We start from the raw sequence: 17,543 nt of genomic DNA on the forward strand, positions 1-17,543 counted from the left end.
AGACACTCCAGGCAAGACCACCTCTTTCACCTTCCGCGACCACGGCTGGAAACGGGTAGGCGGCGGTTCGCCTATCGAGCCGCAGCTCTACTCAACAGTCTCCCAACTCAGCTGTCGCAGCTGTCCCCCGCCCCCTTTGCCCGATCTGTTAAAGCCGCGATAGTGGACGGGGCATCAACTGATCGTCGCTGACCAACGGGTTGGTGGGTGGGTGAGTTGTACCTGTGGTACTACGAAAGTGTCTCTGTCCGTGCTTTGACGTTCACGTCAAAGCACGGACATTCACTCACGAGTGAATGTGTGAATGCTGTGAATGTTTAGATTAGTAGCCGCGGATACGGATTCTGAACAGTAATCGCCACGCACTTTCAGAATGTGGATCGCTCATGATTGTTCAATACAATACAATACCAGTATAACGCCTTTTGGGGCGACTAACGGAGCGAGCGAGAGGGTGGGCCTTGCACGTGCGAAATTGCGAGGGGGTACCTCCAACTGACTTGTGCACGGCACCCTACTAACCGGTCTCTAGCGATGTGCCAAATTTGGGCACAATCGGCCCAGCCGTTCTCGAGATCTGGAAGCTGCACCCTGCACGTGCGTACGTGCAAAATGGGTCCCAACTGACTTGTGCACGGCACCCTACTAACCGGTCCCTAACTGTGTACCAAATTTGAGCGCAATCGGTCGAGCCGTTCTCGAGATCTGGAAACGACCCCTGCACGTGCGCACGTGCAGCACCACCCCAACTCTGGCACATGGATATGCAGTGCCTAGTGGGTGCCTACCTACATGCCAACTTTCAGCGCCATCGGCCAAGTAGTTACCGAGATATTGCAACAATTACAAAACTGACACCTCTTCGTTTTGCACGTGGCACGTGCATAAGGGGTCACCCACATGCATCGGGAATAGTCCAATACTTGGTAGAAGGAATGAAGCTACTCTACAAAATTTACCGCATGTAAATCGGTCAAGTGGTTGCTGAGATATAAGCCTCGCAAAAGCGTGACCACGGCCGGCCGGCCGGCCGGCCGGCCGCTCATACTCAGAAATTTCCGTTAATCTAAGGAAAGACTACGCTCGCTTCGCTCGCTCCGTAACAAAATAGGACTAATTACAGGACTGTAGTTAGTCCGTAACAGAAATAGGACTGTAGTTGGCTAGTTTTGATATGGCCCAAGTCTTGATATGGCCGCGAGGAAAAAAGTGGCCTGTATTAATACTGCCCGGCCCGTATTAATGCCGACCGCGAGGCAGTCCGCATTAAAGGTAGTGTGCCACCTTTGAAAGATTTCCCATTTTATTTTTCCTAGGATAAGAAGCTTCTGTTTTTACCTAATATCGCAAAAAAAAATCAAAAATGGGCCTGGAATAGTGCCTTTTTCGCCTAAAAGTTTATCGGTTTTTAGATATGTATAACAACTGTAGTGGGCTCACCTGCAAACAGGCGTCGGGCAACAATCGCGAATGCGGCGCACTTGTGACAATAAGCAAAGGTCATTATAGTGTTACGACCATACGACGTACGGGAATGAGTTATCAGCTGTCTAATCGTAGACAACACAATGTCGAGCCTTAAACTGTAGCCCGTATTGGTATTGTTTCTTTTATTTGGCTGTCGAACATTATTTATGGTTTGAAATATGATTTTATGTAAAATAATTGATATGAAAAAGCCGTCTTATAAGTTATGACCCCATTTCACCACACGCAAGTGGCAGAAATGACAATGATCAGCTGACGCATTTTTCTTGGCCGAAGTCAGAGCGCGCGGCCCGACGCACCACGCGTATTTGGAAATTCCGACCTCGACGAGCATCAGAAGCCACCTAACAGGCGTGTTCGAAACCGCAGGAGATGATGATGAACGGGTTTATCGAAACTTGATTGGATGAGCATATCGGTAATAGCGATTTCAGTGTGTGCATTTATTGTTCATAGTGGTGTGAAATGTGGTTGGGGTACGACCGACAACCCGTCGGGGCGAATTTCGCACTGGGGTACTCAAAATTTGAAGAATTTAAGACGTTTCCATGAGTTTTGAAGGTATGGATAAGTTCTAAAAATCCGGTTCTCCTTATCTGGGCCATTAACTCCATACGGTCCAAGAAAGCTGGCACACTACCTTTAATGCTGACCGGGGGCAGTATTAATACGGGCCAGGCCTCCGGTCAGTATTAACCCTATTCCTGGCGGGGGGGGGGCCTCAGGAGCCCCCCCCTGAGGTTTTTTGGTTATTTCTCCCAAACGCGTTGAGCTAGGAAGCTCAAATTTTCTGACTTTTCCTAAAAGGCTTCTACGCAACATGTCTGAAAATTTTGAGTTGATCTGACCTCAGGTCAGGTCACCAGAGGCGGTTTGGTGACCCTACCTCAGAAAAGTTTACAATCACGCCAGAGCTAGAGTTTTTGACCGATCAATTTCTTCTCTTCAGGGTTTAGTTAGGGTACCAGTATGTGCAATTTGTATATCTCGGAATTTTGATATCGGTGACCTAAGGTCAGGTCAATTTCGCGACCTCCCCATTAGGGGAGAGTGGGGTGGGTTGTATCAGTTTTTACTCCGAGACCCATAACCTCGTAACTATCCGTGATAAACTCATTATTTCCATACTATCTCGTTCCTTGATTCTTCTGCTTTTTTGTGCAAAGTAACTTTTCCGCTACCTCTACCAGTTTTTCTTCTACGGTCTGCCGAATAGAGCAATGTTTTTGATACAACTTGCCCCATGGCTTGGGTGAGTTGTATCACATGGTGGGGTAATTTGTATCACTATTTCACGTTTCAGGGAGTGTGTTAGCTACTGGTTTTGAACATAACAACAACATTAATTGGGGTTAATACAATGTATATGCGCAAAGGCTTCACTTTTATTAGACCAAACTTAGGTCGATCCGAACGAAACATCGAAACGAACGAAACATCAACAGACTAGACGCAAAAGTGACCCGTTAAGAGCAAAGCAACCAACACATTGTGCCGAAATGGAACGAGGATTGACTAGCTACCTACAAACGCGAGCCAGGGCTTAGCTTTCGCGATCAAAAGCAACATACCCATACGTACATACATACATACATGTTACAACATACCCCACCCGGCTCTGATACAACATGTACCTCGCCGCCATCCTGGAAAAAAACATCCTCGTGCTCAAAAACAGCGGACAGCTGGAGAAGTCCATTTTCACTCACGCAGCCTTAGAACCTACCCTCACCACCGCTACGGAGATCTTTCAAATTCGTGCACATCTAAATGCCCAAAGCACACATTTTCCTGCAACCTATTTTTTTTAGAATGACATTAAAAAAACATAAAATCGGCTCTCACCTCGAGACGCGTCCACCCAGCCACACGACAGAACAGGGAAAGATGGCTCCCGGAAAACCTCGTCGACTAGTCGTGTCACGAGCGCTACCTATTGGATAAGTTTGGCACAATTCGCCCTGATACAACTTGGACATGATACAACTCACCCCGCTCTCCCCTATAAGTCAATGGGGGAAAAATCAACTCCCTGTTTTTACCACTAAAACGGGTCGGAATGGCCCCATATACCATACATGACTTCATATACGATCAACCTTCACTACCTTGAGGTCTGTTTTGCTGTTGGGCAGCTGTGAGGTCATGTGACGTCATCAAAGGTCACCAAAGGTTTTTGGCCAATAACTCCGTACAGGAACAAGATACAGACGCGTGGATGGTCTCATTGTGTTCAGCTCGTCAAGACGCATCGAATGATATACATGATGACCTCGAGGTCACGTGACCTGAGGTCAACCTTTGACCTTGACCTTTCGAGGTCAACATATATATCATTCGATGCGGATTGACGAGAGGATCACGATGATGCCCTTAGTTTGTTCCTATCTTGACTGATTCGAAAGTTATTCGAGAAAAACTCTCTCCATATCTAGCGCCGCCATTTTGACTTTTTCGACCCCTGTGACGTCATCTTTGACCTGACCTGAAAATGACCTTTGTAAAAATTGTAGATCTTGGCCGTGCGTATCCGATGCCGTTTACCGCTTGTCGCTATCTTGCTTCGTTCTCGAGATCTCAGGGGGGGGGGGCCGAATCGGCCCCCCCCCCGCCAGTTTCTTGTCCCGGCGGAGCCCGCCAGGAATAGGGTTAATACGGGCCGGGCAGTATTAATACGGACCGGGTTTTCAAACGGGCCGTAACACCTATACCCGCGGTCGAGACGCCTCCCTTCCCCTGCGCGCGCAATGTAAGTGGGCCAGACCTTTGCATGCACATGTGAGCAGATGTTTTGCGGTCGGTGTTTTTTATATATAAATACATTTATTTGCCTTTAATTCAACTCTTTGTATTTTTTACTTAACATATATGGGCTGGACATATATGGGCTGTAAAAGCTAATCTGGTTGGCGATCATGCTTTATTCGAATTATCTGCGTGATCGTGCAACTGCCATGATTGTTATGGTCAATGTGGAAATATTCGTCATACGGGCATGTTATACTTCTGGCTTGATGCGATGCACAAAACCATGTTCTTCCACATACGCAGCAGTTCTTGCTTCAAAGACTTATATGCTGACGGTGCACGATAGGTATACCTTATACCTCATGCATTTACCACATCCATTCGAAAATATGCACTTGGAATTGTCTCCAGTCAATAGTATTAATTACATACTACGTGATGTAGGTACGTGACCGTAATAAATACTAATGATTCCAGAAACTTCCGAATGGATGTGGTGTATGCATTCATCGATTATATAACCCATCAGTATTTCGTTTCTTGTCAGCGCAAGCCTTTGAGCAATAACTGATGCCAGTCATGATTTTGTGCACCACTTCCAGCCAAAAAATGACCTGTCCGTATAGAAAATATTTCCTGAATCAGTATCGTGGCAATTGAAAACGAACGCGAATCGTAAGTTCTTAAGGTTATCAACGCAAACAAAGCGATTGTAAGGAAGAACAAGTTCGAACTGAGCGTTAGTACACTTACGTGTTGACAATTTGTAAACTAGCGATGCCCAGTCAAAGGCTAGTTCATCAACAAACCAGGGGTTGTTGAACCGACAAGGAAACGGCTATGCCTATCCAGAAGTTGGTAGGTTCACAAGGCCCAGATTAGTACTCAACAAGGTGACGCCTATGCGAATTGGAACCAAACTTGTAGACAAACTGTTAGTTTGTTGGCCAACACACCTGGGGTTGGTGAATCGACAAGGTGACGCCTATGCGAATTGGAACCAAACTTGTAGACAAACTGTTAGTTTGTTGGCCAACAAGCCTGGGGCTGGTGAATCGACAAGGTGACGCCTATGCGAATTGGAACCAAACTTGTAGACAAACTGTTAGTTTGTTAGCCAACAAGCCTGGGGCTGGTGAATCGACAAGGTGACGCCTATGCGAATTGGAACCAAACTTGTAACAAGGAGCCAACTTGTAGATTTGGTTTACAGTGTATTTAGCTATAAGTAAGAGGGTACAAGCTTGTTTCGTTAGTAAATGACAAGCCCACGCCTCATAAACCGAGCACCCCCGTGTCAGCCCCTCGTTTCGTTATTCGGTACCTCGTTTGAAAACGAGGGCAAAACCAGCAGATCGGTACGCCGATTAGGCTCCTTAGCAGGACTCGCCTGGTAACCCAACCAGCTAGCGCCTGCTATTGCTGCCCAGTAGTAATACTAGCTCAATTGCGTCACCCCCCCCCCCTCCTTCTCCCCAGCCGCCCCTCCGACTGGTGGACGACCGACAGCGTGCCAGCCGTTACAAAAAAAAAACATACACAAAAATAACGTTTATTACTTATTAGCATACGATACAAAATATCTAAATATATACATATTACAATATCATATCGGAGTGGTGGAAAAGCTGATTCGAGTCACCACCAATAACATTCACAAAATAATACGGTTGCATGAGACACGATCGGGCACTTCCACGGGCTTTGACGCAACGGCACTTACAACAGGCGAGTGAGCAAGTTGATCCTGCCATGTCAGGTACATTGTGCACTGTGCAGTCCATCAAATATTTGCCATACTTTGCAGATTCAAGCAAGTTTTTTTTCTGGGCGAGGCTTACCAACAGAAATATCGCTGGCTTCCGGTATACCTTCATGCCTCAGTCTCCCACAACTTTAAGCAACTCTGCAAACAGAAAAGAAAATTAACTGCTGATTTTAAAATATCAGTGAGGATGGCTTTATTATCTACATCAACTGACTTTTGTATAAGATAAATCAATGTGAGGCAATATGTGTAGCTTACACATTTGGAAAAAAGGCTAGACAGCAACTGAAAGAAAGTCCGTCTTCCAGCAGTCGGAATTCAAACGAAACAGTGGCCCACAACGGTCAGGGGGTGAATTCTATGACGCAACATGTGTTCAGAATATTACAAAATAAATAAAATGTCCCCCATTGCTACGTAAATATCATACAATATAACGTACCTTCGAAATATCCCAGCCCGAGAACTTCACAACGCACCGTGCCACAACACAACCGCACCAACCGCCGGCAGCCGCAGAACTGAACAATGGCGGCCGGAAATGACGGCCCCGCGCCGGAAGTGAAGGACGCGTTTTAGAAGCAGTCTCAGACTCGTCGCTGCTCACCGTACCAGGGATTTATGAGGCACTACCGAATCAAAGTCGTTTCGCCTCATTCGGCAACACGAAAACCCTACCAGGACTAGTCCGATGATGAGTTTCCGACTAGGTGGCGTGTGCGCAGGATTATATTTAAAGCACGTGCAGGGCGGTGCCTCATTAGCCGACATAATAATAATATGACACGATAATGAAACACGCATGTAACTAGCATGCAACAAGCTTCTGGCGGATTTAATTATGAGACTATGCGTAGTTTTCCGACACAGCGCGAAATCTGTTGATAAGCAGGAAGGGGTGTTATAGGGAAGCATTTAAGTTATTAGGTTACCGTTTGTAACCAATTGTTTCACGAGGCCACTCTTTAACTAACAACCCTCAGGCTGATAATGTCCCTATATATAACAGCAAGGTACAATGGACGACCGTGTAACCCACTCCTTGTCATAGAATTGGCTCGTGACATTTTTTTTTTACAGTGTATACATCTTCTAAGAAGCTCAACAACATAATAACTTTTGTTTACAAATGGACAACCTTTTTGTTGAACACACAGCAAATGATACAAGATGCCTCACCTTCAATCAAGCCAAAGAGCAGTTGGGCAGACACACACAGTAATGGCGACGCAACACAAAATGGACGCCGGCTCCCGGATGCGGGGGGGGGGGACTCCTTCTGAAAGCAGCCACAGACTCCTAGGTTGTAACATGCGACGAGGATAGCTATGAGGCACATCCTCATAGCCATCCGAAGCCGCTTACCACGCAAGCTTACCAGCACGTTTACCAGCTGCAGGCGTTCGTGACAACAAGCGGGGTTGCACGCAAGGTTATCCGTTTAGTAGGTGTCAGCCGGGGCCTCGTCAGCTGAGCTAATAGCAAAATGACCTAATTGAGGGACACGCCAAAAACTGGCCGAGAACAAGCCAACGGCGGGTAACACTGTGAGGCTGTGCGTAGTTCATTAACATTGCGCAAAATTAGGTTCCTGAACATGTTCTCGCTCGTAGGCATTTGTTCCACAAAGGGCATTGTTAACGTGCATGGCTCTGACTACTAATGTCCATATATGTTGTAACGAGGTGCAAGGGAGGCACTCGTAAAAAATGCCTAATTTCAAAATTAGCTAGTGAATTTTTTTTTACAGTGATAAATGGGGATGGGAACTTTGTTCCACGATTGTGCATAAAACGCCAAATGGTATTTTTACGGCCATGAGAGCTGGAGATATATACCGTTATGGCCAGTTATAATCATAATCTTGCATTTCTTGTAGTACAGATCCGGGATCCCACGCCAGCATGTTTCGATAATTCATAAGCCCAAAGGTTCAGCCAGCTTCATCGGGTTGGGGTGTCCTACTTTTGTGCGGAAAGGGGCGAAGAACCATCTCGTATCTATCTCGTATCATCACTGCGTCCGCTGCCAGACAGCATATAACGACCATATTCCAAACCAAAATGGCAATCAGGCGTAATACTCGGCAGTGCGGAGCGCCGACGAGCAGTGACGTTTGCCCCGAAATTGCAGCATTCATCTACTTCAGGGAAGGCCGCAATATCGGGATAGCAGCCGCGCGCCCGTCGAGCCGGAGCCGCCGCGGTATAAAATCCACCGGTGCCAGCGACAAGGAGCGACGCGCCGTCACTCAGCAACGCCTCCCAGCGAATTCTTAGCTCGCTCATGTGCCCGGCCGGCCGCCACGTGGGGATGGGGCGCCGATCGGGGTGGGGAGGGGTGCCGGGGTCACGGGCCGTGTCGGGGGCGTGGATTCACGACTGCCGCTGCACATCGTCTGTCCTCCCGCGACACAATCTACAGAGCCAGCGGCGTCGGCGGACGGCGCCGTGTCAGCTCATCGAACCGATCTGTGATGAATGAGAGCGATTAGTCACCCTGACATGTGACAGCATTAACTAACAGCGAAAATTTGCAATTCCATACATTGCATCATGCTGACACCGAATTTGTCTTATGATGAACGCATTTGTGGCGCGACGAATAAGGACACATAATTAAAACAAAACAAAAAACAACTGAATCTATGACAAGAGCTGTGTTCTTTTTTAGAACAACTTGTTCCTGGCAATTTGTTCCCAAATAGTCATAGGCTTGCGCTTGTTTCAAGTATAGCTGGTGTAAATGCATACGTAAATTTACGAGACATTTATCATGCATTCGCCTACAATTTGTGCCGCCACTCGAAGTCGGACTGCATTTCAATAGTTTGAGCAGACTGGCCGGTTGTTTGGTTTACAGTGGTGCCGGAAAGTCCACTAATACGGTCTATCCAGCAGCGTACAGCCGACGCATTGGGCGCTCATTGACGATGTACGATCTGAATACTGGCAATCACCACCGCCGTATCCATCTCCGCTGCATTCAGTCAGATCGGACAGTATATACCGCGGATCGGGGGCCGTTTCGGGAAATGTCATCTCACGCGCGGCCCGGCACCGGAACTTGTTTATATGGCGTGTCATCGCCGCCTTGAGTGGGCAGATGAGCTGTCCGAGATCCCCCAGATATGCCTTCCGGCGGCTAATGCGGCGCCCGGCCGGTCGATCAAGTGACGCAGCGGCGTATCGCATAGCGGCGAGTCTATAACAGTGGGTGTATAATATTTTGTGGATTATTGGCGTATCGCATAGCAGGGAGTCTATAACAGTTTGTGGATCATCGGAGCATCGCGCATAACAGCGAGTGTTTACACAGTTCATATCAACCAACTGGCAACCACGCACCAACTTGCGAGTGCTTAGCACAGCCTCTGGATCGAAGATGCACTGAGAATAAGTGACAACGCACTTCAAGAATCAGCACTGAGCACACAGTCCGTGGATCGGCGCCAAAAGCCTGTGGGTTTTCCCAGCCTGTCAGGATGAGCAATATTCCGTAATCCGTGGATCAGCACCAAGAGAACTCAGCCCGTGGATTAGCAAACTCCGAGTTACCTTCGTGCAACATCACGATTACATGCCTTTTGAGATATTCTGTGATTCTTGTGTACGTCATAAATCATTCGGTGTCAGCATAAAGTGATGTCGTGTCAGAGTCATTAATCCATGTATAAATCAAAGCTCGTGATATGATTCGGTTGATTGTCAAAAGCGTCAGCAACAAGTTATAGTGGGATGCCACGAACGAGACAGTCAAATGAATACTGTGAAACTAATGGCCGTATCCTGATACACTAGAGCGTCTGAGTTGAATAACAGCTGCCGCGAGTCACATATGTCACATATACCCAACACCCGCAGCGACAGCATCCACGGAGATTTTGTGGTGGGTTGTAAATGAAACAAATATAATACGAAAGCCTAAGGGGCTAGGTTATGGCTGTAATCGACCCTCGACAGCATAATGGGTCACAAAGTATAGAGCGAGGTAACTACGGAAGTCATTCCGCATGCATATCAATGGATAAACAATGCTTATAGTTAGTGCCAGACGTCGTTATTCCGTCAAGCACCGCCTTTGCTCTGGGCAACGCCCCACTCAAGTTACGGGCCAAGTACCCCTGGGAGACCACTTTACGCAGTGGGAGAGCAATTTGTGAGGAACGATATAGAGCCCGTAGAACTTAATTTCGGCCTCGCGAGGAGAGCAATGTTTGACGTTTCTTTGGTACATATGTGGTACCTTTTTTCACGTAAACTGCTGTAACAATAACATGATCGAAATCCCATTTTCTCATTGAAATCGATACGCAATTACTATTTCGTTTATGCCAATTAACATTTTTTTATCGAAATGATCGAAAACAATTAACTCAGATCATGCAGATTGCAGAACCGCAGATCTCACATTGATGATGTTATGACGAGTATTTCACGAGCTCTATGACATGAAGACACGAACACTACTATGGGCTATAATAACCTGAACTTGAAATGGAATGGGCCCGCCCTCTCCTCGGAAACCATGTCTGCACCCTCCCAGCTCGGTACCCTCTCTGCGTTTTTGCCTGATTTGATGGACACAGGCTCTTGTGGCCTGAAAAGGCTATTATGGAGTTATGAGATAATAAAATATAGGGCAGAGATATTGAACTGTGTGGTAAAGAGCAGACTGTCAGCCCGCCTTCCCTTTCGCTTGTTGCCGCCTGGTGAGCCGCTTCGGATCGCAACAATCCAAAGACTGGTGTAGGTTACATATTAATTCGCGCGTGCGTTAAGGGTAGTTGATCCAATAACAATTTGGATAGCTAGTACGACACTTTTCTGAATTGGCGTGAGTATCCGGTTCAACTACACTCACTACAGTGAAATGGCGTGGGTGATCGGTCCAGCTGCAATGATCTGGTGTGGGTAGCCGGTCCAACTGCAATGACTTGGCGTTCATGACCAGTCCAACTACAATGGTATGGCATGGGTAAACAGTCTAACTAAAATGAATCGGCGTGAATAATCAGCCTAAATAAAATTAACTGGCTTGGGTGATAGGTGGCCCGGTCCAACAGAGTGATGTGGGGTGGGTAGCCGGTCGAACAATAAGGAACTAGCGTAGGTGTCCAACTGAACTGGCATGGACACTGGACAACTGCGACGGCTCGGAGGCTATATGGACTGGCGTGAACTGTGGAGTGTAGACAGCAGCGGACCGGGTGCTAGCCAGCGACAGTGAGCGGGTGTCTGGAACCCCGAGCAAACCACAAGACACCTGTGGCGGTTCCCAGGAGCCGGTGAAATATATGACCAGCCAGAGAAGGTGAGGGACGGCACGCAATTCGTGACCCCAGCTCACACCACGGAAAGAACAATCCGAAACGGACAGTATCACTGGGTTCAGTGGAGACCCTGACATGGTGGTGACTGGTGAGCCTTCTGAGGGATTATCGGGACCGGACCGAGGACGTGGGTTGAACTGCAAAGTCCACAAGAAACAAACAATATGCAAGTTAACTTCCTCACTCACTTACAAAACTTACCTCTCATCGGAGTGAGACTTCGTTGTGTCTTCCATCCAGAACGAGGCGCCCTCAGCTTGGCACATGGACCATGGTTGGAATCCCTTCCCTCAGCGCGGTCCTCTCCACCGTGTCTGTCCTTTCCCGACGACCAGAGAGCTGCACCGAGTCTGTTCCACCAGCCAACCGCATGGACCGTCCGATCAGTCTGTCTACAAGTTCACAATAAGCCTCCACTTTCAGCACCATTTGGGACATCATACCCTCTGAGCACACCTTACGAGAGGCGCCAACCAAACGTGCCCGCTTGAGCCCGGTTGTCTCTCAGCTGACCCTGTGTCCGGACTGGGGTGATCTGACAGAGGTCATCGGCCGTGACCTGATCGAGGTCACCGGGCGTGACCTGACCGAGGTCACCGGCCGTGACCTGGCCGGGTCAGCGGCGGCCAGGTCAGCTCGCCGTCTACTTCGGGATGATGTAGGGAGCCGGCCTCAGGCGGCGTCGCTCCATCGGACCTCGGAGGCCCAGCCACTGCAGGGGGCTCCGACCTGGAACACAGTTAGGACGCGCGCGTCAGTGTTCCAACCTGGAACACAGTGAGGACAGGCATCATTGCTCCGAGCTGAAACACAGTGGAAAGCGAGCGTTAGGCACCATGGCAATGCTGGGTTGGTGTCCCATCTTATGGTGATTCAAATTAATATTCTAATGCTTTTATAGATTTTCATCCTGTCTGAGCTTGAACGGTAAAGCACAGCAATTCTCTAATACAGTCGGTCGTCCTTCGTCCAACCAAAAGGTGTTTTCTGATAGGCATTATTGAGGTCTGTCAATACATCTTAGATCGGGATTCGAAATTGATTATGATATGGAATGAAGCCACATGTGGAAGGCTCCTATGAATAGGTCGTGCAGCTGATGTAAAACGACGGGTAGTCACGCGCGGAAACCGTAAAAGAACGACAGAAATTTGAAATGAAATACAAATTGCAAATTGGTTTAAGTTAACCTATTACGTATATGCCCATTACGTTTTTCCTTCCTGCCTAAATGCGTGCAACGCATCATGCACTTCCGCATTAAATTTCCCAAATTGATTTCATTTATACTAGCCGCACTGTTCAGTTGGACTGGCATCTGACCACCACCATGTGTGCGGCGCGGTGCTGCAGGCCAGCACTGTCGTGATCCCCGCCGCCCGGCACCAGCCAATATCGCGGCACAAGAACGACAACCGGACGTCGCTCGAGCCGCCGATGCACTCGCCGCTCCATGAAAGCCGGCCAGTCGGCGGTGCGTGGTGCAATCATTGGACGGAGGCGGTCGCTCGGCCGCCGCGCCAGACACCCTCGAAATGTCCCGAGAGCAGGGGCGGTGGGATGGGTGGGGCGAGTGGGAGGGAGGTGGAGACTGGAGGGTAATACGCCAGTGAGTGGGATGGGTAAAGGGTGGGACACAGGCCGGTGGGACGGATGGGAGAGAGGATGCCGTTCGCAGGGACGGGTGGGGTGGTATAGGATGCCTGTCTTTTGGGCCGGATTGCTCCATACGCACCGCTCTTTCAGCCTCAGTCCGGTGCTATTTTCGGCCGGGTCAGACCAGTTGCTGCCAAAGGGCAGTTCATATACACATTGCACCGAATAACACGTCACGAGGGCTGTTCCCACCAAGTGTGACGTCGTCCAGCCGGTAAAAAGGCCGAGCAGGTGTCTGGCCGGCGCGGCGAGAATGGATCGGCGACTAGGCCGTCTGTCACCGTCAAGGGCCAAACAAAACCGCGGCGGTCAGGGCGGCCGTGAGCAGGCCCAGCCGCCCTATTGAGGCCGGCCGCCGATGCCAGCGCGCCGTCAGCCGCGCACCTAAATTTTGGCCGCGCTGCGAGAATAGAGTGCCGTGGCTGGGCCGGCGGGTGGTTGGATCGCTAGGCGGACGGTTATTGTCGGGGCGGGGAAGGCAGGCCGGTGCATTGGACCTTCAATGAGACGAGGAGGTGCGACTCTGTCCTCTCAGTCATCATCCGTCCTCCACAGCCAATACTGCCACAGCCATTGTCATGCTGTCCTCCGCCTGTCGGCCTCCTCGTCCTCTATTTAACACCTCCGTCCTCCCCATCCTCTCAGTCCCACCTCAGTCCTCCCAGTCCTCCATCCATCCTCCCAGTCCTCTCAGTATCAGCATCACCCTTGTCTTCCAGCTCCCAATTTTTCACTTGCCATCGCCATCGCCGATTTCCTCCTCTCTTGTCCTCCGCTCTCGCGCTAAGAAGTCCTAATCCTCCTCCTCGGCCGCCCGGCACACTCGCCAACGCCGGAGAGCGGGGCGAGCCCGGAGCCTTGGGCGAGCCCGTAAATACACCTCGGCTCTCCGTACATCGCGGCCGGGATCGAGTGTTACAAGTTACGACCGGGTCCGAGATGGAATGTGGCGGCGAGCCGACAGCTGTTCCGATGGGAGCCTGATCTGTTCGTTTCACTGATGGCACTGCGCAGCGGGTGTCGTCATTTTGCGGGAAGCTCGGCCTGTTTGTCTTGTAGGTTTCTGTTGGATTTCAATAAAAACAAGCTCGCAAACAACGAAGGAACTTTGCCAAGTTTGCGAGGAAAAATAAACATACAAGCGTAGCTGACCGAAAACCTTTTATAGCAGGATCAAAGGCTTGCTTGCAGATCAGAAGCTATCGCACGCGCACAAAATTAAGATAAAAGAATTACCAGCCTGGTTGCACACGGGTCTCAGCATCCAATATTGCATCTGATCTGTGGCTACCCGAGCATTGAATACCTCACATCACCCCAACCACGCAGACGAGAAGTGCTCATACCGGCGCCAGACACAGTCCCTTTCCACTCGACTTCTCGGATCAGCATGCCTCGAAATTGGCCGCGCGGGACTGCTCAGCTATATGGCCCATCATCTAACAGATATGCTGCGGCGCGCTGTGCCCCAGCGCCAGCCATCATTCCTGCTCAATGAGATGGCACAAGAAGGAAAGGTGCCCCATTATTCGTGCAGTATTGAATCAAACCACTAAGCAGAAATCGACGCAAAAACGTTTAATACGCGCGGTCCAAGCCTCGTTATGTTATCGTCTTGATGAGTGCAGCATTCTGAAGCCATTTGCCATCGTAGAAGCAATCATAATACTGATAGGTAGCATCGTTCATAAGTCAATATACCACGTACCGGGACGGCTGGGACCACTTCTGCGCCTGCCATCTATCGGGCAGTGTTTGAAACTACAGCGGGCGCCGGCCGGCCGCGCCGCGCGGCGCCGTTACCGGGCTATGGAGGCGAATGAAGTGGTGTAAAACCAGACGAATTTTACGCTTGTAAAGCAAAAAAACGAAAAATGTACACTCACCACAGTGTTCAACAAAGTACTGGGAACACTATGGATATAGTTTAAAGCTAGTACGATGCGAACTGTTGGTTCCCTAGAGCAGTATTTACATACTTGTAGGAGATAGGACTTTAACATTACGGGAGCTTCTAAACTGCGCTCGCAAAGTACTTGACTGTAAATATTTTCATTTAGAGGCAAAAATCTAAAAATGTACAGTCAGAGCGTTGTTCCCAATGCTTCTAGGTACACAATGAGCATAAATTTAGCTCGAAATGTCATCACACATTGGTTCCCAGTCCAGTTTAAAACGACACTTTGTTCCGCAGAGTCTATCTCTTCCAATGGATGGCGGCTGGGTGGCGGTTGTAGTGGTGGACAAGACATTTCTTGAGTGAAATGAAATCATTTGCTTTCAAAGAAGAATTTTGAGGAACTTGTAATAATTGACAAATGATCGTTAATTACAGTGTATAATTTCAAGTTCATGGCAAATGAAAATATTTTAAACAATGCTAGTGAACCCCAGTACCGCCGCGCGAGAAAGCAAGTACTCGACGCACGGTCTGCCCGCCACTTCTGAAAATGGTCCGCGGCCGGCCGGCCGCGACCCGACACGAAAAATAAAAAAGTACGTACGGAAAGCTTTGTTCCCACTTCCCTTAAACATATTCAAGATTCTTCAAACGCTAATAAACTAAAATCGTGAAGACTCAATGAATAAAAAGTACACCAGGACGAGCACAGCACTTCACTTGAGTTGTTGCGTTAACTTTGGCGTAGATGCCTACCTTCTCGTAGATGGCTTTCAAAGCTGAACAAATGGGACACATTTTCTTTTCATTGGTGTAATTCATACGATGGGGAAAAGATTGCGCTTCATAAATCGAGATCCAGAACTAGCCTATTAAACACTCATGGGAACATCAGCCATGTGTGTTGAGACCACAAATACCACAGACAATTGCTCACTTACTGGCCAAAAAGCCAGACCGAACAGATAGACTGATCCACGGCTGGCTGGCAGGTCAGCTAGGTATATGTATGCGTAACGGATTATTGGATACATATTCCACTGCTAAGCCATTCCAGCACCATATAACAGCTTATCGACTTGAGTGACTTGAACGCAGGGATTTCTCGCAATAACCGAACTGTCACAAGACGGATCGATCGACATTTCACAATATCGGGCAGGCATGATGCTGATGGCCCAACTTCGTCATTGTTGATCAGTGAACTAATTGCCCGCTGCAACTCCTGCAACACTTTCCTTCCGATCGTGACTGTATGCTGTCCAGTCATCATGTGACGCACTAAGATGATCCCTGTCTCTGAGAACGTGCTCCTTGATCTGTACCCGGGCGAGCCAGCAAATACGCCTGTTTATGTAGTCAATATTCATGGTTTCCTGTCATAATATATGCAGGCCGTGTAGATGTGATGCTTTTGCCATCCGAGTGTGCACTGGCGCACAAATCTCCAGAGACACACAAGAAAGGCACCGGCAGAGCAGGGAACGTTAACTAGGTTTGTTTTGCGTGCGCGCCCTTAACGAGCTTAGAGAATATAGGTCTCGACGGTAATGGCTCACGACAAGAGAGGGTGGATGTGGTCTCCGGTCGGCGCAGAGTCCCAGAAAGCCGTAATGCTCGGACGGACAAACATGGAAAAACGGACCCAGATGACCAGAGGTGGTCACAGAGGCTCTCAGCGTCTCAGGTTTCAGATGGGCTGGTGACAGAGGAGACAGCGAGATGCATCTGCCAAACAACATTAGCCCATTTCAACTTCTATTTTTAACCCGCGCCCTGGTGTGGGTCTGAGCCACCTTCGCCCTGGTGGGGGGGGGCCAAAATGACCCCCCCCCGTCTAACTCGAAAACGAAGAGGGCTAGGAAGACGCGGAAAAAAGCAAACGAAAGCCCATAACAAGTACGTTCGAAAGTATTTCGGTCATTTTTTCGCTAAGGTCAATATTGAGGTCGCTAGAGGTCATCATAGGTCAAATTTCAGTGTTTTCGGTGTTGCCGGACATATTCCGCTGTAGCTCGGAAACTAGAAGAGCTAGAGAGCCGCGGAAAAAAGCAATCGATAGCTCTTTTCAAGCTCTTTCGCCAAGGTTCGTCAGATTTGACCTCAGCTCAACGGTTTGGCCTACAGAGGTCATGCAAGGTCAACTTGGCAAATTTCGTTGAAAATGTTTTTAACTATAGCATGCATTCACGAGAAAATAGAGAAACGATTCATGCACCATCGTGCTTGGCTCGTCGAGACGCGTCGAATGATATATAGTTTGACCTCGAAAGGTCATTTTGAAAATTTGACCTCAGGTCAAGGTCATGACCTTACCGAAATAGGTCATGCTGCATATCATTCGATCCGCATTGACGAGACAAACACGATAAACGTCGAACGGAGTCTCTATCTCTATTCAATAACAAGTAAGTGCAGAAAAACCGCTGGTGACCTCTGGTGACCAGGGAGATGACCTAGCGTGACCTCAGCGAGGTCACAAGCAAATGGTTTCACATGGGCTGTGATTTGCTGACCCAAGACACTTCAATAACGAAATATAGGAACAATCACGCCCGATTTAGCTGAAAAACAACTACTTTTCGATTCTCCCATTGACTTATAATGGGGAGCAGCGATGACCTGACCTGACCTTAGGTCACATTTATAAA

The 17,543-nt window shown here is 48.7% G+C and overlaps 1 protein-coding gene across 1 annotated transcript in view; it reads right to left on the bottom strand.

Annotated features, from left to right (window-relative positions):
• Positions 1-11,535: 11,535 nt before the first annotated feature.
• Positions 11,536-17,543, bottom strand: part of LOC122390965 (KH domain-containing, RNA-binding, signal transduction-associated protein 2-like) — a 43,934-nt gene continuing 37,926 nt past the window's right edge. Inside the window, exon 8 of the mRNA XM_043384439.1 lies at positions 11,536-12,065. Within this exon, the coding sequence (XP_043240374.1) occupies positions 11,980-12,065 (86 nt within the window). The 3' untranslated portion in view covers positions 11,536-11,979. The remainder of the gene's footprint in view (positions 12,066-17,543) is intronic.

The sequence above is a fragment of the Amphibalanus amphitrite genome, unplaced genomic scaffold (assembly GCF_019059575.1).
Source record: "Amphibalanus amphitrite isolate SeventyFive unplaced genomic scaffold, NRLGWU_Aamphi_draft 000416F_arrow, whole genome shotgun sequence".
In the NCBI taxonomy this organism is placed as follows: Eukaryota; Metazoa; Arthropoda; class Thecostraca; order Balanomorpha; family Balanidae; genus Amphibalanus; species Amphibalanus amphitrite.